The sequence below is a fragment of the Nuphar pumila genome, chromosome 9, assembly GCF_984573655.1.
Source record: "Nuphar pumila chromosome 9, dmNupPumi1.hap1.1, whole genome shotgun sequence".
Taxonomy (NCBI): domain Eukaryota; kingdom Viridiplantae; phylum Streptophyta; class Magnoliopsida; order Nymphaeales; family Nymphaeaceae; genus Nuphar; species Nuphar pumila.
Genome location: NC_143257.1, coordinates 30316172 through 30336547, shown reverse-complemented (window position 1 = coordinate 30336547; position 20376 = coordinate 30316172). Strand labels below are relative to the sequence as shown.

Here is a 20376-nt window from a genome sequence, read left to right as displayed (position 1 = left end):
GCTCGTGCTCCACGGCCCGAGCTCCGCATTATCGACACTCGTTGGCACACACAGCGATGCAACCTCCCGAGGTAGGGGAAAGTCGCACGAGGACTCTGGATGAATTAAATAAAGTAGTTGAATCTTGAGATAAGAATAACTGATATTTCATGCATGCATACATATAGATGAATATGACTAATGATGGTATGTTCTTTACTTGTATTAATTAGCTAACCATGCTATAGTTAACTGCGCATAATGTTGTTTACATCTTGTGTTGTCTCTTTTCTTCAGGTTAGATGTTCTTTGCATATGTTGCTCAGATTTAATTTCTCGCAATTACAAATGTTGCTTATCTCATGAATGTCATACTTTATTTTATTCTACATTGTCTATTTGTGTACCTACCAGTTTGTTATGAAACTGACTCATTTCATAGGCAGGTGGCAAATAGGACTTTACAGACAGTCGATGGTGCGATGCAACATGACTCGAGATCAACCTCTTTCTGTTGGCATCCTGGCTATTCTCTGTAAGTAAGATTGGTTTGTAAGCTAACATGCCCATAATTGTCAACTTGTTTTCCTCTCTAAAAGAAAATTGCTTCCGCTTACGATTTGAAAGATCAAAATCCTGAAATTTGAAAGGTTTTCTCTAAATGATTTCGAAAATTTACAAGTTGAAATTTTGGGGTGTTACAAATAGAATGCCCTCATCATCTTTACAAAATGTTTCTCCATATGAAAAACTATTTGAAAGAACACCTGGTTTTAAGCGTTTGCGAGTTTTTTATTGTAAGTGTTTTATTCTCTTACATAAAAAAGAATTTGTCTTCAAAAGCCATTGAATTGAACGTGCCTTCATGAGTTATGGTGAAAACAAAAAAGGTTAAAGATGCTTGAATTTAAGAATAACAAACTTTATGTTTCTAAGAATGTGACCTTTTTAGAAAATAAAAATGGACTTGAGAAAACTAGGGAGAAAGAGGAAGTAGATTATGCCTTTTTACTTGATCTCTTACCACAAGAAGAGTTAACTTATGATATTTCTTTGAATAATAATGAAGATGGTGATAATAATGGGCATTCTAATAATGAAAATGTTGAATCACCATTAAGTAATGATGATATTATTGATAGACCCATACAAGTATATACCTGGTGTCAGCAAAAAAACCCTCCAAAGTGCTTTAGAAAAATATTCACATAATTTCTCTATAAAAGAAACCCCACTTAGAAGATTCAATCGTGTCGCTATCTCACCAAGTAAGTTTGTATTTTATGACACTTTGACACCAAATTATAGAGCAAGTTTAATAGCTTTACACTCCTATTATGAACCATCACATCATAATAAAGCCAAAAACCTTTCACAATGGGTTGAAGCCATGAATGTAGAACTAGATGCTCTTAAAAATGCTAAGACTCGGAAAGTAGCTTCATTACCCCTAGGAAATAAAGTTATAGGATGTAGATAGGTTTTTTAAGGTTAAAATCAAGAGTGATGGGATCCTAGAAAGATATAAAGCTAGGTTAGTGGCCAAAGGATATTCTCAAGAATACGAAATTGACTACGAGGAAACATTTGCAACAATAGATAGAATGACTAGTGTTAATACTCTCATAGTTGTTGCATCTATTAAAAAATGGCTCATGTACCAACTTGATGTTAAAAATGTATTTCTTAATGAAAAATTAATTGAGGTTTATATGGATCCTCCGTTGGGATTTGATATTGAAAAAGATAAAACTTTTAAACTGAAGGCCTTGTATGGTCTTAAACAAGATCCTAAGGCCTGGTATGATAGATTTAGTAATGTAATGACCTGTCTGGGCTTTCATTCTTGCTATACTGACACTGCTCTTTTTATCAAAAGTAGAGGTTATAAGGTTGTTATTCTTCTATTATATGTAGATGACATGATAATAACTGAAAGTGACAAATAGGGAGTCAATGATATTAAAAATATTTTAAAGAAAAATTTTGATGTCTAATTTAGGTTTTCTAAGATATTTGTTAGGTATTGTAGTTGCTTACTCTCCTAGAAGGTACATTCTTTTCTCAAATAAGCTTGTTAATATTTGTGTAAGTCTAGCATTTCAAATGATAAGAAAGTAGAAACCCTTGAAGTGATCAATGCAAAATTAAGACTTCAAAACGAGACTCTTCTCAAAGACCTCACACATTATCGCCAACTAATTGGGTCACTCACTCACTTGTCTATCACCAGACCTGATATAGCTCATGCAGTTCACTCCGTCAATAAGTTTCAGCATGCTTTGACCACCGCGCATGTGAGTGTTGTGTTCAGAATTATCAGATATATCAAGAATACTATAATAAATGGACTTTTCTTATCCTCATCATCTCCCTTAGATTTACTTGCTTATACTAACACTGATTGGGGAGGAAATCTCAATGATAGAGTCTCAACTACGGGTTTTTTCGTGTTTTTAGGAGACTCTAATTTTGTGGATATAAAAGAAGCAATAAAAAGTATATTTATCCTCAACAGAAGTTGAATATCATGTGATGGCTATGAGAACAATGTATCTTATATGGCTAAAAAGTCTTCTCAGAGATATGGAAGCAATAATTTCAAAACCTTCGAAGATGTGCTACAATAATAAGAGTGAAATTTATATTATGAGCAACCACACCTTCCATAAGAAAACCAAACACATTGAGATGGATTGTCATTATTTACTGTAAAATGTCTACAAAGAGACAATACGCATACGAGCACTAATACCTCACAAGAGATGTGCACAAAGGCACTCAAACAATACTTGAACAAATATGCACAAAGGCATAAAATAACACAAATATGCACAATGGCATGTAAAGAATCTTTATATTCGAAAAGAGAAGGAGCTTGAGCTCTCAAGCTTAAGAAAAATACAAGGGGAAGACCCCCATTTATACGCCACTAGAGGGGCCACATAGTGAAAAGAATCATTTACGGATCTGGATACAATCCAGACCCATATCCATATAAGAGTTGTGTTATGTTGTAATTTTAAATATTCATTAAAGGGTATTTTTGTACCCTAATCTTTGTAATCTCTTATATACGTATGTTTTGAATAGATCAGTTACGCATGCTAGATTCAGCCGTGACCTTCTGCAGCTCTCTTTCTCTTTCGCTCGTTTTCCTCCTTGCGCAAGTAAACCTGGAGTTCACCTCTTAACATGGTATCAGAGCAGTAGAAAGTTGGGCCTGGGATTGCTTATCCAAAAGGATTGTCCAAAGAGATCTTAAGTTCCAAGCCGAGAAATCTGTGAGTTCAATATATCTAATCTGCGTCTTCTGTAAATCCTTCTTTAAATCCAAAATTGTGTCTTCTTCAATCTGCGTTCTATTCTTTTTCTAAACCCAGAATCAATCTGCGTTCCTTTTTTTTCTAAACCCAGACCTCCAATCAATCTGCGTTGGTTCCTCCTTTTTCTTAAATCAGAGTCTCAGCGTCTTCTTAAACCAGCATCCTTTTAAATCTGCATTCTTTTCTGAACTTATACTTGCGTCTCTTCTGAATTTATATCAGCGACATCTTTAAATCTGTGTTTCAACCTATAAAGTTTTTTTTTTGTTCGTTAATCAGCGTATTCCTGTTTCTTTAATCGCCGATTTCTGAAACTACTTTCTCTAAAATTAGGAACGCCTCTCTCCACGCTGAAACATCGACTCCCATCTTCTTCTTCTGTTGCCAGCAATCTTTGCTCTTTTAAAGGGATCATCGATCTGCTGCAAATCTGGTTTACTTGAAATTTTTCCGTGTTATCTATATCATTCTTACTATTCGAGATTACAAGATTTGTTGAAGACTAGTTATATTCATTCAACAAGGGATTTTTTATCAATCTGAAACCGATTCAGCGTTGACAGCATCAGACCTCTTATGTTTGCTGGTCACGACATGATATAATTTTCCTAGTTAAACTTCTGCAAAAAAAAAAGGCAGAATATTAAAATTGGTTGATTTTTTATCAATCGACTGAATCTGGTCCAGAAATTCTCCTTTTCCTTTATCACCAATCTCTTGTGTTTCCCTCAATGGATTCCTCATTCTCACAAACGCCTCTTTCTTCTAATTTTCTTAGTCAACTCCTCTCCGAGAAGTTAAACAATAGCAATTTTTTTACTTTGAAAAGACAGATTGTCCCTTTTATAAGGAGTCAAGATCTCTCTGGACATCTGGATGGGTCAATTCCAACCCCTCCAGAGTTTATCTTACAGGAAAAGGAAGATGATAAAGGGGCATCTTCTACTGTGCTTCTCAAAAATCCAGATTACATCGCGTGGATGAAGAGAGACCAAGCATTGATGGTATACATCACCTCTACATTGTTGCAAGAGGTTCTTGTAGCCATTCCTGATGATTGTTCAGCCAAGGAATTGTGGGATAAGTTACTTTAGACATATTCGCAAATATCCGAGGTTAGAGTTGTGTTTCTTAAGCGAGAATTTCAGATGTTGAGGAAAGATTCCATGTCGATCATGAAATACTTAAATAGAATGAAGAGTATCACGGATCAGATAGCTATCGTGGGATGTGTGGTTAATGATAAAGATAAAGTACAACAAACTCTAAGCAGACTGGGGCCAGATTATCATGTTCTGACAACGTCCTTATTGTGTCTCTCAGAGCTTCCTAAGTTCGAAGATCTACGTGCAAAATTGTTACAATATGAGATGAGTCTGAAGGGGTTTTCTGAAGAAAATCATGTGCAATCTGGGACTCAAGAACTTTTTGCTACAGGGCTGAATTATGGCAGAGGAAAAGGAGGTGGTGCTTTTCGAGGCAGGAGTGGACAGGGAAGACCTGGTTTTGGGGGTCATGGGCTACTTCCAACGCCCAATGTTTCTTCCAATCAGCAAGGTCAAAGGCCCATTCCTACCTGTTTTTTATGTAACAAAAGGGGACATATTAAAGCAAATTGTTGGTTTAATCCCCATAATAAAGGGAAATATTTGCAATTAGAAGCCAAGAAAGACACAGAAAATTCAAATGCTGGGGGAGAAGCAAAGGAGTTACTATTGGCAGTACTGGCAGGGCTAAATATGAAGCAAAATGATAAAGGCACTTGGTATGTTGACTCAGGGGCAGCAACCAACGTTTTAGGTGATGCGGGTAAACTCCTAAACCTTATTCCTTATGTTGGTAGAAATAGAATAGTCACAGGAGATGGGCTCACCACTTCATCTCACACATTGGAAATGTTGTTATACCCATGTCTAAGTCTTCCCTTCAACTTCAAATGTTCTTCATACCCCAAATATTCAGAAAAATATTGTTTATGTCTCAAAACTTGTTGATGATATTAATGCTTCAGTTGAATTTACTCCATCTTCTGTTTATGTCAAGGATCTGTAAGATTTGCCTCTTGGAGTATACGCTGATACAGAAGAAGAGAAAGATGGTGAGAAAGAAGGGGACGGCTGCAACAAATGGTCTGATCTCACACAGAGAGATCGTACCCTATTTTTCATTTATATACATATGTGTTTCAGACCGGATCAGGTCTGGATATTACATAACCTTTCATCAGTTCCAGACCCGAATACAAATATAAGACATTATACAGATTCTGGTATTAGGGTCCAGATCCAAAACCGTAACCCGAAAACACAAACAGTTTCAATACCCTCCCTCAAGTTGTGCATGGTCGCGGACCATGGACAACTTGCTTTTCAAGAACCAAAACCGTATGCTGGTAAGGCCTTTAGTGAACAAATCTGCTACTTGATCTGATGTTCGAACGTAGGCTGGTTGAACTTCTTTTTCTTCTACCTTTTGTCGAATGAAATGTTGATCAATCTCTATATGTTTTGTACGGCTATGATGAATGGGATTGAAAGTGATCTGTATAGCACTCTGATTATCACATAGGAGAGTAGTGGGTAGAATAGGTTCTATTTCCATCAAAAGATGTCTCAGCCATGTAACCTCTGTTGTTGCTGTTGTCATAGACCGATACTCTGCCTCAGTACTAGATCGTGCAACTGCACGTTGCTTCTTGTTGCTCCATGCTATTAAGTTCCCATCACTAAAAACACAATACCCAAAAACTGACCTTCTGTCATCTGGATCTCCAGCCCAATCAGCATCTGCATATAAAACTAGTTGATGTTGCTCCCCTTTGGTCTTAACTTGATGATAGATTAAGCCATCCCCAAGAGTACCCTTTAAGTATTGAAGGATTTTCTTGACAGTGTTCATATGCTCTATGGGTGGGTCAAGCATGAACTGTGAGACTTGGTTCACTGCATACACAATGTCCGGTCTTGTGAAAGTTAGATATTGAAGCATACCCACAAGGCTGCGATATTGTTGAGGTTCTCCATATACTTCCCCGTCCTGAGCACTGAACTTATTATTCAACACACTGGGAGTGGATAGGGGCTTGCAATCCTTCATACCTGCCTTATCTAATAAATTCAAGGTATATTTGTGTTGAGTTAATGAAAGGGAATTATCCTGCCGATCTACATCAACCCCTAAGAAATAACCCAGAACCCCCAAATCTTTCATTTTGAACTTTGGACTTAGTAGAGCTTTCGCACGAGGGAGACATTCGTTGAGGAAAAAAGGCGAGGCAATAAGTACATTTTTCAAGAAGATCCCTCCTCCATAGTTCATTCCACTTGTTCATCCCTGAAGCTCTATCAGCATCCATCATTAGTTTCATCTGAGTCTGTGTTCATTATTTCTGAATGTAATAAGTCAATCCTTTGGCATAGTCGATTGGGTCAAGTGAAGGTTTCATCGCCTATGGTGATGATGTGTGATAACAAGGCAGCTACATATATAGCCAATAATCTTGTATTTCATGAAAGGACAAAACATATTGAAGTTGATTATCACTATATAAGAGATATGGTTCAAGCTGGACATATCTCCACCAAGCATGTGATATCTGAGGATCAAGCTCCAGATATTTTTACAAAGCCTCTTGCCAGGCCCAGTTTCTCAAAATGTTGTGGCAAGCTGAGCTTGATTGATATCTATGCTCCAGCTTGAGGGGGAGTGTTAAAGATAAGTCGACCACTTTAAAGCAAAGTTTATTTAGTCTTAATGTTGCTTTTGGTATTTTATACAAAATAAGGGACTCTAATGTAATTTTGTTATCTTGGCTAATCTCTATTTAAACTTAAGGAGATTAGACCTAATTAAATTTTTAACGAGTTCTTTCTTTTCTCTTTCTCGTTTCTGTGCATCCTCTGAGCCTCAACCTCTACATCATAGTCGAGCAAAACACATTGACATAGATCAACATTTTGTAAGGCAAAAGGTCGAAGAAAAAGAAATTGAGCCCAATTTTGTCCGAACAGAAGAACAAGTTGTAGATATATTCATAAAAGGATTAACAAAGGACAGGTTTTGGATGTTAAAAGGCAAGTTGTTCATGATCCAAGATCATGTACAACTTGAGGGAGGGTGAAAAGAATCGTTTATGGATCTGGATCCAATCCAGACCCGTATCCATATAAGAGTTGTGTTATATTGTAATTTTAAATATTCATTAAAGGGTATTTTTGTACCCTAATCTTTGTAATCTCTTATATATGTATGTTTTGAATAGATCAGTCACGCATGCTAGATTCAGCCGTGACCTTCTGCAGCTCTCTTAATACATAGGAGGCTCCCAAAGGAGTGGTTGGGAGCCCCCAACGGTCACATTTGTGACCTTTGGGGGCTCCCCAATTACTCTTTTATGCAGCCTCGCTAGATGGCACAAACCACAAAAAAGAATAAAAAGAAAAAGAATAGAAAGGAAAAAAAAGAAAAATACAATGATATTTCAAATGAAATATGCATAAAATAAAAATTTACAGAAATACCCTTTTCAGGTTATAATGCATAAAAAGATATATATATTTTTATATATAGAGAGAGAGAGATGTATACATATATACATAGTATATATTTATATGTATCTCCATATATATATACGAATATATATATGTACATACAACGGGATTAAGAATTACATTTTAACACTCCCCCCCTCTCAAACTTACGGTGTGATAACTACAAGTTTGCCAAGAAGAAAATTAAAACTTGGCGAACAAAGAGCCTTAGTGAAGAAATCAGCCAGTTGGTACTCGGACGTCACATACAGGAGATCAATGACCTTTAAATATTCTTCCCTAACATAGTGACAATCCATCTCTATGTGCTTCGTGCGTTCATGAAAAGTATGATTCTTGGCAATGTATATTGCACTTTTGTTGTCGCAGCATAACTTTGTTGGTCCTTTAATATAGACCCCCATGTCTTATAGAAGACGCCGAATCCATACAATTTTCATGGTTGTGGATGCCATGGCTTGATATTCGGCTTCGGTGGAGGACAAAGAGACATTTTGTTGCTTCTTGCACCTCTAAGAGACCAACGATTCTCCTAAGAAAACACAGAAACCAGTGGTGGAGTGACGGTTATTGGGGTCACCTCCTCAATCAAAGTCAGTATAAGCAATTAAATTTAATTATGAGGATGAGGACATAAATACTCCCTTATTTGCAGTTCTCTTTAAGTATCTGATGATGCGAAGAACTGCACTCATGTGAACCGATGTAGGAGCATGTTGGAACTGACTGGCAATGTGGATCGCATGTGATATATCAGGCCTGGTGATGCTAAGATACATTAGCGAGCCTACCAGTTGCTTGTAAGGAGTAGGATCTGCCAGAGGAATCCCGTCATCAATCTTCATTTTTTAGCCTACTATTTCATGAGTTTCACAAATTTTGTCATCTGAAATTCCTGATCTATCAATAATCTTACAAACAAGTTTAGTTTGAGATAAAAAATAATCACGTTGAGAGTAAGCAACCTCAATTCCAAAGAAATATGTCAGAAAACCTAAGTCTGACATTTCAAATTTCGAAGTCAAGACGGATTTAATGCTCTTGACTCCTTTGATATCATCACCTTTATTAACATATCATCAACATATAATAATAATATGACAATACCTGCATCGGATTTTTTGGTAAATAATGCAATATCTCTGTAACATGAAGAAAAATCATTTTCTAACATTACATTGTTAAATCTGTCATATCAGGCTTTGGGAGCCTGTTTTAATCCATAAAGAGCTTTCCGAATACGAAAAACTTTATCTTTAGGAATTTTCATACCTGGAGGAGCATCCATATAAACTTCTTCGTTAAGGTCACCAGATAAAAAAACATTTTTAACATCCATTTGAAAAATATTCTATTTTTTAATAGATGTGATAGTGATAAGACATCTGACTGTAATCATCCGTGCTACAGGTGCAAATGTCCCTTCATAGGCAATTTCATATTCTTGACCATACCCTTTTGCGACTAAGCGAGCTTTATATCTCTCAAGAGATTCATCACTCTTAGTCTTAACTTTAAACACCCAACGCCAACCTATAGTTTTATTTCCAAATGGTAGAGTTTGAAATTCCCATGTGTTAGCTTTTCTAAGAGCTTTGAGTTCATTTTCCATAGTTTTTTGTCATTCTACGCATTTTTTAGTTTCCTCAAAATTCCTTGGTTCAAAGTAAAAATGAATGGCACTAAGACAAGCTCTATACTTATGTGAAAATGAGTTAAAAGAGACAAATCTTGTTGGAGGCTTCCTATTTCTTTTAGATCGTCTGGGATCATGTGTGGCAATAGAATCACTATATTGCTCAATTGCACTCCTAAAAGTACTTCTATCTCTACGTGAGTAGGTTATAGGATCATTTGATGCCCTATCTTCATGACCACTAGGTGAGTTAAAGTCATTAATGTCTACTTCATTATCACTATCGTGATTTGATACTATTTCATCATCACTAGACATATCATTACTAGATAATAGGTCAAATAAAAAAGAGTAGTCCATATTTTCGGGATGAGAGTCATTTTTTTCAAATCCACTTTCATTTTCCAAAAACATCACATTTCTTGAAACATATAGCTTATCATTTTTGGAATCATAACAACGAAATCCTTTTTGAGTCTCGGAATAGCCAAGAAAGGCACAATGAATAGCTTTAGGTGAAAGTTTATCATTCTTATCGGTAAGGACAAAGCATTTGCAACAAAAAATTCGCAGTCTGTTATAATCAGGTTCCTTTTTATATAATATTTCAAAGGGAGAGATTTTATCCAAATTTATAGATGGTAGACGATTGATAAGATAAACATACGCAAGAGCCGCCTCGGCCCAAAAAAAATTGGAATATTTTAAGATAGGAGAAGAGTTCGAGTGGTTTCAATGATATGCCTATGTTTTCTTTCGGCCAACCCATTTTGTTGGGGGGTTTTAGGACATGACCTTTGATGAGCAATACCATTATCTTCAAGATACTTCTTGAATTCATTGGAGAGATACGCTCCTCCAAAATCAGTTCTAAATATCTTTATGTTGCTATTAAATTGATTCTTAATCATCACATGATATGATTTAAAATATGAAAAAACTTCATGCTTATGTCTAAGAAAATATATCCAAGAGTACCTAGAAAAGTCATCCACAAAGATCACATAATAGGCAAATCCTCCCTTTGAAACAACAGGTGCTAGTCCCCAAACATCCGAATGAACAATTTCAAAAGGTTTAGAAGTAAACATGGATCTTTGCTGAAAAGGCATACTTCTCATTTTTCCAAAAATACAATCATTACAAAAGAAAGTATTTTTACAAAGATTTTTAGCAAAATATAAATAAGATAACTTTGTGATATTGGGATCACCAAGTCTTTTATGCCAAACATTTATATCCTTATGTTAGGCAATATTACAAAAAGAGTTTTGGAAAATTTGAAGAAAGTCCATACAGTATAAGTCTCTTTTTCTAGAGTCTTCCCCAATCAACTTTTCGGACCGGCGATCTAGTATTAAACATTTATCAAAGGAAAATTTAATATCACATCCATGGTCCGAGAGTTGAGAAACGGAGAGAAGGTTCAAATTTAATTTTGGTATAAATCTAATTTTGGGAATGAAAAAATCTTGAGTTTCAAAATTCTCATTGCCTTTAATTTCAAGAGAAGTGCCATCAGCAGTAGAAACATAAGATGGAAGGATATTTTTTTAATATTCAGAAAGAGAAAACATGTTTGGAGACATGAAATGAAGCACCTGAGTCCAAAAGCCATGAAGTCTTACCGGGAGGAGAGAAGGTGGATGTAGCCGCTCCGGAAATTGCCCCCTTAAGAAGTGGTTGAAGTGCTTCCACAATTTGATGCAATAATAGAGCTCCATTTGAAGAAGATGAACTTTCTTCCTTTTCGGGTTGAGATGTGGTAGCCATAGCTAGCAACTTCTTCCATTTTGAGCAAACCGGTTTGATGTGACCCGGTTCCTTACAAAAATGGCACACAATCTTGCTATAGTCTCTTTTACCTCTTTGACTACTTGATCCTTGATTTTGATTTTTGAAATGAAGAGGTTTGTAGGTTCTTAAGTTGTTCCCCGGTCTTGAGACGACATTCACACCATCACTTTCTTCTTGGTTTGAGGGAGTTGCAAGGACACTTGGATTGTTTTTGCTTATACCCATATGGGTGTCTTCTACACTTAGTTTTGTAGTAACATCCTCAAGAGGGGGGGAAGTAAAAGAGGAAAGAAGAGAGGATTGTATTTGCTCGAACTCGGGTCTAAGCCCATTTAAAAAGTTAAAGAAGTGGTCCTCCTCTGATTGCTTATGTATAAGTTTGATAGTTTCACCACTCCACTTAGGTTCAAGCATGGCAAGTTCATCTCAAATGGATGACAATTCTGCAAAGTATTCTCTAATAGACATCTCATTTTGTTGAAGAGTCAAGGCTCTTTTTTGAAGATAATATTTGCGAGACAAATCTTTTGAAGTATACATTTTTTCAAGATATTCTCATGCTTGAGAAGCCTTTTGAACTTAATGATGTTGGCATTTATCCTCGTCTCTACGGATGAGAAAATCCATGATAGGATTTTAAAAAATTTCATTTCCCATTCCTCATGCTTCTTGGAGTATTCTTCAAGAGCCTTATTTCTTTCTTCACCTTCAAGCATTTTGATTTCACCTTTTTCTATCAAGGTGATCTTAGGCTCCGGTTCCGAAATCGGACCTTGGATAAATCCCCAAAGTCCTTTTCCTTTGATATGAGCCTCCATGTTTCTAGCCCAAGCATAATAGTTGAAGCCATTAAGTTTGAAGCCAAGAGAAAAATGAGAGTCGTTTTCACCCATTAAAGAAGAAGAAGAAAGAGAGATAAAAGTACGTACCACAATAAGATTTTTTATCTTACTTGGTGGAATACGCTTCTAAAATATTGAATGAAGTGAAGACTCCACGCCAATCACCCAAAAGTTTAAAGACATGTTTTTCGAGGCACCCAATATCGTGAATAGCCACACGATCTTCTTTCTTCAAACAAAGCTCTGATACCATGTAAAAATGTCTACAAAGAAACAATATGACAAAAAGAGCACTAATACCTCACAAGAGATGTGCACAAAGGCACTCAAACAATACTTGAACAAATATGCACAAAGGCATAAAATAACACAAATATGCACAATGGCATGTAAAGAATCTTTATATTCAAAAAGAGAAGGAGCTTGAGCTCTCAAGCTTAAGGAAAATACAGAGGGAAGACCCCTATTTACACACCACTAGAGGGGCCACATAGGGGGCTCCCAAAGGAGTCGTTGGGAGCCCCGAACGGTCACATTTGTGACCGTTGGGGGCTCCCCCAACGACTCTTTTGGGGAGCCTCCCTAGTTGGCACAAACCACAAAAAGCATAAAAAGAAAAGAAAAGAAAGGAAAAAAAGAAAAATACAATCATATTCCAAATGGAACATGCGTAAAATAGGAAATTACAGAAATACCCTTTTCAGACTATAATGCGTAAAAAGATTATATATATATATATAGAGAGAGAGAGAGAGATGTAAACATATATACATAGTATATATGTATATGTATCTCCATATATATATATATATATATATGTACATACAACGAGATTGAGAATTACATTTTAACATTTACGTGATGAGTATCTGAGATGAACTATTGAGTTGTCGTATGTTACATTACATTGGAGTACCGGTTGGTTGATTTCTTCACTAAAGCTCTTCCTGCAACTCAGTTTATCTTTCTCCTTAACTTTTGGTAATTTTACCGTAAGTTTGAAGAAAGGTGTTAATATATATATATATATATATATATATATATATATATATATTCAGTTATAAACAATTTTGTAATATGTAAAGCCCTATAGGGGCATTTTAATATTTTACATATAATAAGGAATTGTCAGCTGGAATAGTTTTAAGTCCTTTTTATTTATTTATTTATTTTGTCTTTTAGATATTAGAGCATCGGCTTTATGGTCATTGGGAGCTCCCAAGTGTCCTCCCTTTTCCCTCTTGTATTTTTTTTAAATAGGGGTGTTCCACCCTCTTCATTCTTCAATTCTTGGAGCTCAAGCATATGATCAATAAAGAAATATTTTTAGCTTTGTGTTGCCATTATTGGTTCTTGTATTGTCCCACTGTGGACTTGTGCTTGTGCACTTTGTGATTGTGTTCTTGTAAGCCCTTAGCGGCCTTTGTTTATATTTTCTGCATATTTCATTACATGACGTTCAATAACATGCACATAACCAGAAATGCTTCAACCTAACCTAAATTCTGAAGATCGAGAAAAGGAATGATTCCATAGGAGTAAGATAGAAAAGGAAACTCTCCTTTTCTCATCGAAGTCAAATCCAAAACCACAATTCTACCCTATCTCCCCTTATTCTCTCTCCTTTTATTACTAATTAACAAGTGAAAATGGAAACTACCTTAATTACAAGTTATTACAAAAACGGTTATCTTAAGTTCTTAACTAAGAAGCAAATAAATGGACCATGGATCCAACTCCTAAAGATTCTACTCAAACCAATTTGTACTGCATAAAACTCCCTGAGTTGGAAAAGGACTTATCCTCGAGGCAAGAATTTTTTAAAAAGGTCCAGTGAACAGTTAATCATAAGCTTAGCATAGTCAAGCTTACCAATATCCACTGGATGTACTTCACACCCTGTAATTAAGCATAATTCTATGACACGACCTCCTTATGCTTTCTATGAAACTCCGTGCTGCCTAATACCATGATCTACTGCCTATAGCCATCCTGCAGCATCTTCTTATTGTCTTTCGCTTCTTAGATCATTTTCAGAAACAAATGGACACCACCACAGGGCATTGGACCTAAAGTGGATCTAGTTTGCCCATACCTACACAGCCTACCTGAGCCAACCCTACCTTAGTCTGTCTAACCCAAGAAAGCTTGAGGCTAGTCATCCCAAGTCTTGTCTGAGGTTTGGATCAGACTATGATCAGATTGCTGGCCCAATTGGAAGCAGGATTCAGTTTGTGATAATTGGGTCCAAGACAAGGCTAATACCAATGAAATCTGTGACCAACCCATGACTAACATATGGAGGACCCAACCAGTCCAGACCTGGTTGATTTGTTTTGGATCCGGTAGCAACCACGATTTACATGGCAACCCAAAATTTAGTTGATTTTCATGATGTGAAGTACGGACCAGATTCGAGCTTGATGTCAGACTCTTATAGTGCTGTAAGTACCTACTTGATCCATTTAAGGTTGTTATACAGATGGTCAAATGGCTGCCCATGATCTTTTCAAACTGCATGCGTTGTAGTTTTACCAAAATGCCTTTGTAATGCTATTCCAAAGCACCAATATGGGACTTTGAATTCCACTAAGGGAAATAAATTTGGTCAACTTGTTACTTGCTATGTCACATGGGTGCGGGTGCCGGTGCGGCACTTTAAAAAAACTTGGGTGCGGGGGTGCATGAGGATATATATATATAATTTTTAACACCACCCCTTTTCAAGGTATCCCATTCTCAAGCCCCGTCCCTCTTTACCCCTTCTCAAGGTACCCATTTTTTTTTAATGAGGGGGGGTGGGGGCTCGAGGTACCCCTACCCATTCTCGAGCCCCGTCCCTTTTTTAATGGACCAGAAATGGACTCCTTCAAAGTTGACCGAGTCCATTTTGGACAAAGATAACCCTGGGTGCGGGTTGACTGCACCCAAGGTCAGATTGACCGCACCGGGTGCCGCACCCACACCCGCAGCGGACTCTTGGGCGAGTCCCTTGGACATAGGTTACTTGGCACTATAAGCCATGCAAATTAGCCTAACATATATGTATATATGTATGTGTGTGTGTGTGTGGATGCATGCACATGCGCAACAAGATTTTACTAAGCTGTTTTGAAAGCAGAAATAGGACAATTATGTCTTACCTGCTCACCAACATCCCAAAGTATCTTGTCCATTGGTGCATGGAAAACATAATGAATGGCAACCGTTAATTCCACCACAGCAAGACTACGATTAAGAGAACTTTGTGTATTTGATAAAACAAAAGACATCTCAGAACGGATTTCATCAGCTAACTGTTTCAGATCCTGCAGTCACAAACTAGGTCAAACCTTGGCTAAATTCGTTGTAATGCTAGAAGTTAAAGACGCAAGTGCATTAAGCCTTCATGCAGCTACAATTGTTTAAAAACCTTGAGGGATAAGTTTTTCAACTGAATTGGAGTCTCAACCAAATCCAGTAATGGAGTAGGTGCCTTCTCCCAGAAGAAATCATCAAAATCAGGCAAAGCACTCACTTGCACCTGCATAGGAATGGTTCAGATTTACTTCAAAGATTTCAAGCAAAAGTATTTATCTAATCTTAACAGAAGCACCTTAACTTCCAGGAAAATTAAGCAAACAGCTCATTCACTAAAAATTATATCAATATAACTTATGTCACATGGATACAGATGAGGATGTGAGGATACAACCATTTTTATGAAGTTTCCAATATAACTTGTATATAAGTGGATATGGAACTGGAGTGAAAATGGAGCATCCTTGTGACATTAGAGTATAACAAGGTATTAATTAAAGCAATTGTTTTGTAGTTGCTTTCACTGCTCTTAGTTTTGTAAAAGAGCAAGGCATCGTAAGAAACCATCACGTAAATCCACGTTAATGTCCTTAAGATGTAAACTTGGAACAGCAAGATTAATATTCCCAAAAAAGTTTAAGATACAAACTGCATTGTGACAGTTTCAACATTTCAGTCTGAAAGATTAAGTCTGCAAAAATAAAAATATTTCAAGACAATAAGGAGTAGTTTTCTGTCAGTTATTCCCTTATTGTGCATTACCCTATTTTGATTCTTTGTACTCTCTTCCCAGTTGACCAAATCCTCATGTTCAATTGCAATCAGTTATTTATCATAACTCAACTTTCTTGCTCCTTTCGAGTTTAGGCATGTATCTGGTAGTGCATACAGCGGTTGCATTATCTGAACTGTCTGTATAGCTCATAGATCATGCATGTTTCATCACATTGAGACTAAATAACAAACTTCCTGTAGAAACCGTTCCTCTTAGATAACCATTAGAGAAAACATTGATTATTCTCTTGAAACAGCAAGCACCTGTCTGGTTGCAAGACTGTCTCAATACCATCTTTCTATGTCTTAGATTACTTAGCTTAGTTGTAATCTCTGCTTCTTTCAATTGATTGAACTCGTGTATGCTATTCTTAGTGATGGCAATTGACAACCCAGGTATAGTTTTATTAAATCATAAGCTCAAGGTCAACTTGTTATCCCACCAGCCTCATTTCATTCAAACAACTAACTCATTGTTAATTATCATTAGACTTTAACATTACTTGAGAAAACTCTGTAGTGCGAATCAGATCAAGTTAGGACTTCATTAAATCAAGGAAAAAGGTGTTCACAATAATTTATTATCTGGATTCAGAAAATATAACAGCTTGCCAAGCACAAGTTCTTCTTTATTTCATCCTTGGCAATATGCAAAAGAATTGTGGTGTTTCCAAATCTGATGTAATGGAATAATAACCTGGAGAAGAATTTACTGAAAATGTAGTTTCTTTTGATCATACCTAATGGAGCCGATCTCCAACAGAGTCATAGAGCACCTCACTGAGGCATGAATGCCAGGGTTGATACAATATCTAGACGCTACATGCCACTCCATGTGCATGGCCAAGCATGACGATGTTGGACATGACCAATTGAATATCTAAGGCAGCATGACTTAAATATGAGACAGGGTATTTTAAGTCTTGCACCTGTCTGGTTGCAAGACCGTCTCGATACCATCTTTCCATGTCTTGGATTACTTAGCATAGTTGTAAGCTCTGCTTCTTTCAATAGATTGAACTCGCTTATGATATTCTTAGTGATGGAAATTGGCAATGTATCTGCAGACACAAATGTTGAAACGATCGTGCACACCATCGTATGGGTGGAGGATCTATCCATTCAAAAGATCAGGAATAACCAAGTTATAGCTTTATCAATCATAAGGTCAAGGTGAACTTGTTATCCCACCAACCTCATTTGATTCAAACAACTGACTCATTGTTAATTATCATCAGACTTTAACAGCACTTGGGAACACTCTATAGTGCGAACAAGATCAAGTTAGGACTTCAATAAATCAAGCAAAAAGGTGCTCACGATAATTTATTATCTGAATTCAGAAAATATAACAACTTGTCAAGCACAAGTTTTCCTTTATTTCATCCTTAGCAATATGCAAAAGAATTGAGGTGCTTCCAAATCAAATTTAATGGAATAATAACCTAGAGAAGAATTTACTGAAAATGTGGTTTCTGTTTATCACACCTAATGTTGCTGATCTCCACCAGTCATAAGAGCACCTCCTGAGGCAGTTGATACAATAACCTGACACTACATGCCGCTCCACATGCATGGTCAAGCATGACTATGTTGGACATGACCAATATTATATCTAAGAAAGCATGACTTAAATATGTGATAGGGTATTGTTAAAAAAACATAACGAACACAGAAACACAATGAGATCACTCAAGATTTAACGTGGTTCAGCAATGCCTGCCTATGTCCACGATCCAAGATACACTCCCTGTAAACCCCGCGAATTTTTGATATTTTTACGAAGAATAAAGGTGAATTTAATGCTAAAATATTATTTGAACTTAAGGTGAGATTTAATTATAATTCGAGCTTTAATTGGATTTGGAAAGAATCTCGAACTGAGAATTTATTTTGAATTATTTTGAGTTTTAATCATAATTAATCGGGAGTTAAGTTGGACTTAACTGGAATTTAATTTGAGTTTTGTAGAAGATGTGATGCGCAAACACCTGGGTAGAGAGAGAGAGAAAGAGAGAGAGTTGGTTGCACAATAGAAAACTCGTTAACTTGTTATTAGGGCTACTCTCTATGTTAAATAGAAAGAGGCCAAAAAGAATAAATTACATCTAAGTCCATCATTAAATTAAAATTTCAAATAACCTCTAATCTAAAAAGACTTAAACTTAAAACCACCTAATCTCAACACTCCCCCTCAAGCTGGAGCATAGATATCAATCATGCTCAGCTTGTCACAACATTTTGAGAAATTTGGTCTAGCAAGAGGCTTTGTAAACATATCTGCAACTTGGTCTTCCGACTTTAGATATTTGGTAGTGATATGACCAGCTTGAACCATATCTCTTACATAGTGGCAATCAACCTCAATGTGCTTTGTTCTCTCATGAAAGACATGATTGTTCGCTATATATGTTGCAACCTTGTTATCACAGATCATGATCATAGGAGAGGAAACCTTCACCTGAAGATCATGAAGAACAGTACGAACCCACATCAATTCAGCAGTTGTTTGGGTCATAGCCCGATATTCTGATTCTGCACTCAACCTAGAAACCACATTTTGTTTCTTACTTCTCCAAGAAATCAAGTTGTCTCCCAGAAACACACAGAATCCTGTGGTAGATTTTCTATCCACTACAGATCCTGCATAGTCAGCATCAGAATAGGCCACTATCTCCAAAGTTCCACCTTTCCTGAACAATAACCCCTTTCCAGGAGAAGATTTTAGATATCTGAGAATCATTATAACTGCATTCTAGTGTACCTCAATTGGTTTGTCCATAAACTGGCTAACTTTGCTTACTGCTAACAAGGTTTTAAAACCCGTGACTCGGAACTCGACTCATTCTTTATTGACTCGTGACTCGGCGGGTCAACTCGGTGACTCGGACTGGGTTTTGTTAACTTTTGATTTTAAAAGAAAAACACTATATAATTTGTCTGAAACCATGTTTTTGAGTAAACATAGTCTCCAAATGTCTGTAAGAATATAAAAACAACTGCAAAGAGCTATAGAGGTTTGCTTGAATAATTGAATTTGATATCTATACAAGCACTTTGACAGTCAATTTGTCATGTGCCACAGAAATCTGGGAGTTTAAAGATTAAAAGTTTATTAGATGTAGAACAGTTGGTCACGACAAGCAAAAATTCATTAATTTTGCTAGTTTAAGTTCCGACTCCCAAACCATTTCATCAGCTTGCAGAAAGTACTAGACTCTTTTAGCCTTACTCAAGACCTGGTTCTCCATTTCAACAGTTTATCTGATTTTTCATATCAATCCCAATTTTGAGGTAAACAAGGTCTGAAACTGCAAAATAGACCATTTTTTATTTGACAAAAGCAAATGCATACAAAAATCTCCTGGTTTTGCCAATAGAGTAAGTTTTTCAATGTATGTTTTTACACAGTCAATTGTACATACAATCTATTAGAACACAATTTTTTTTTCAAATAGTTTGTCAACATGTAAGCAAGTTTCTCAAGGGCTTCACAAATCAATGGCCTACAATATGCCAAATTTCATGACTCAAAAAAACATATTTTTACATAAAAGAATATGATAAAGGTGTGATTCCTAGCAAATAAACCATGTTGAACACATATATGAGGTCAGATTGCTTAGATACAACTTGCACCTGTGATTTTTCAACTAGATTGTACAGACAGTAAACAGTAGACTGCATATATGTATATATATCATTACCATTTGAAACTCAAAAAACAAATTTCAAACATCCCAGAACTCGCCCGAGTCAGGCCGAGTCAAGCCGAGTCAGGCCGAGTCAAGCCGAGTCAGGCCGAGTCAAGCTCGAGTTTTGGCAAACCGAGTTTGCCTTGCCGGGTTGACTCGCTGGAGGGCCGAGCCGAGCCGAGTCAGCCGAGTCAACGAGTTGACTCGGCGAGTTTTAAAACACTGACTGCTAAAGCAATATCCAGCTTGGTCACAGTTACATACAGTAGTTTCCCTACTAGGGAGTGATAGCTTTTGCTATCAACCGGTTTTGACTCTTCTTCAAACAACTGAGCTTTATGGTCCATGGGAATATTTGCTAGTTTAGCTCCCAACATTCCCGTTTCCTTTAATAAGTCAAGAACATACTTCCGTTGAGACAAAACCATCCCTTCACGGCTCCTAGCAACTTCTATACCCAAGAAATATCTAAGTGAA

The 20376-nt window shown here is 36.6% G+C and overlaps 1 protein-coding gene across 1 annotated transcript in view; it reads right to left on the bottom strand.

Annotated features, from left to right (window-relative positions):
* The window catches only part of DXPS3 (1-deoxy-D-xylulose 5-phosphate synthase 3), a 140665-nt gene that overhangs the window by 100726 nt on the left and 19563 nt on the right, over window positions 1-20376 (bottom strand). Inside the window, exons 2-3 of the mRNA XM_090017636.1 lie at window positions 15543-15653; window positions 15274-15438 (exon numbers count right to left, since the gene is read on the bottom strand). Coding sequence (XP_089873762.1) covers window positions 15274-15438; window positions 15543-15653 — 276 coding nt within the window. The remainder of the gene's footprint in view (window positions 1-15273; window positions 15439-15542; window positions 15654-20376) is intronic.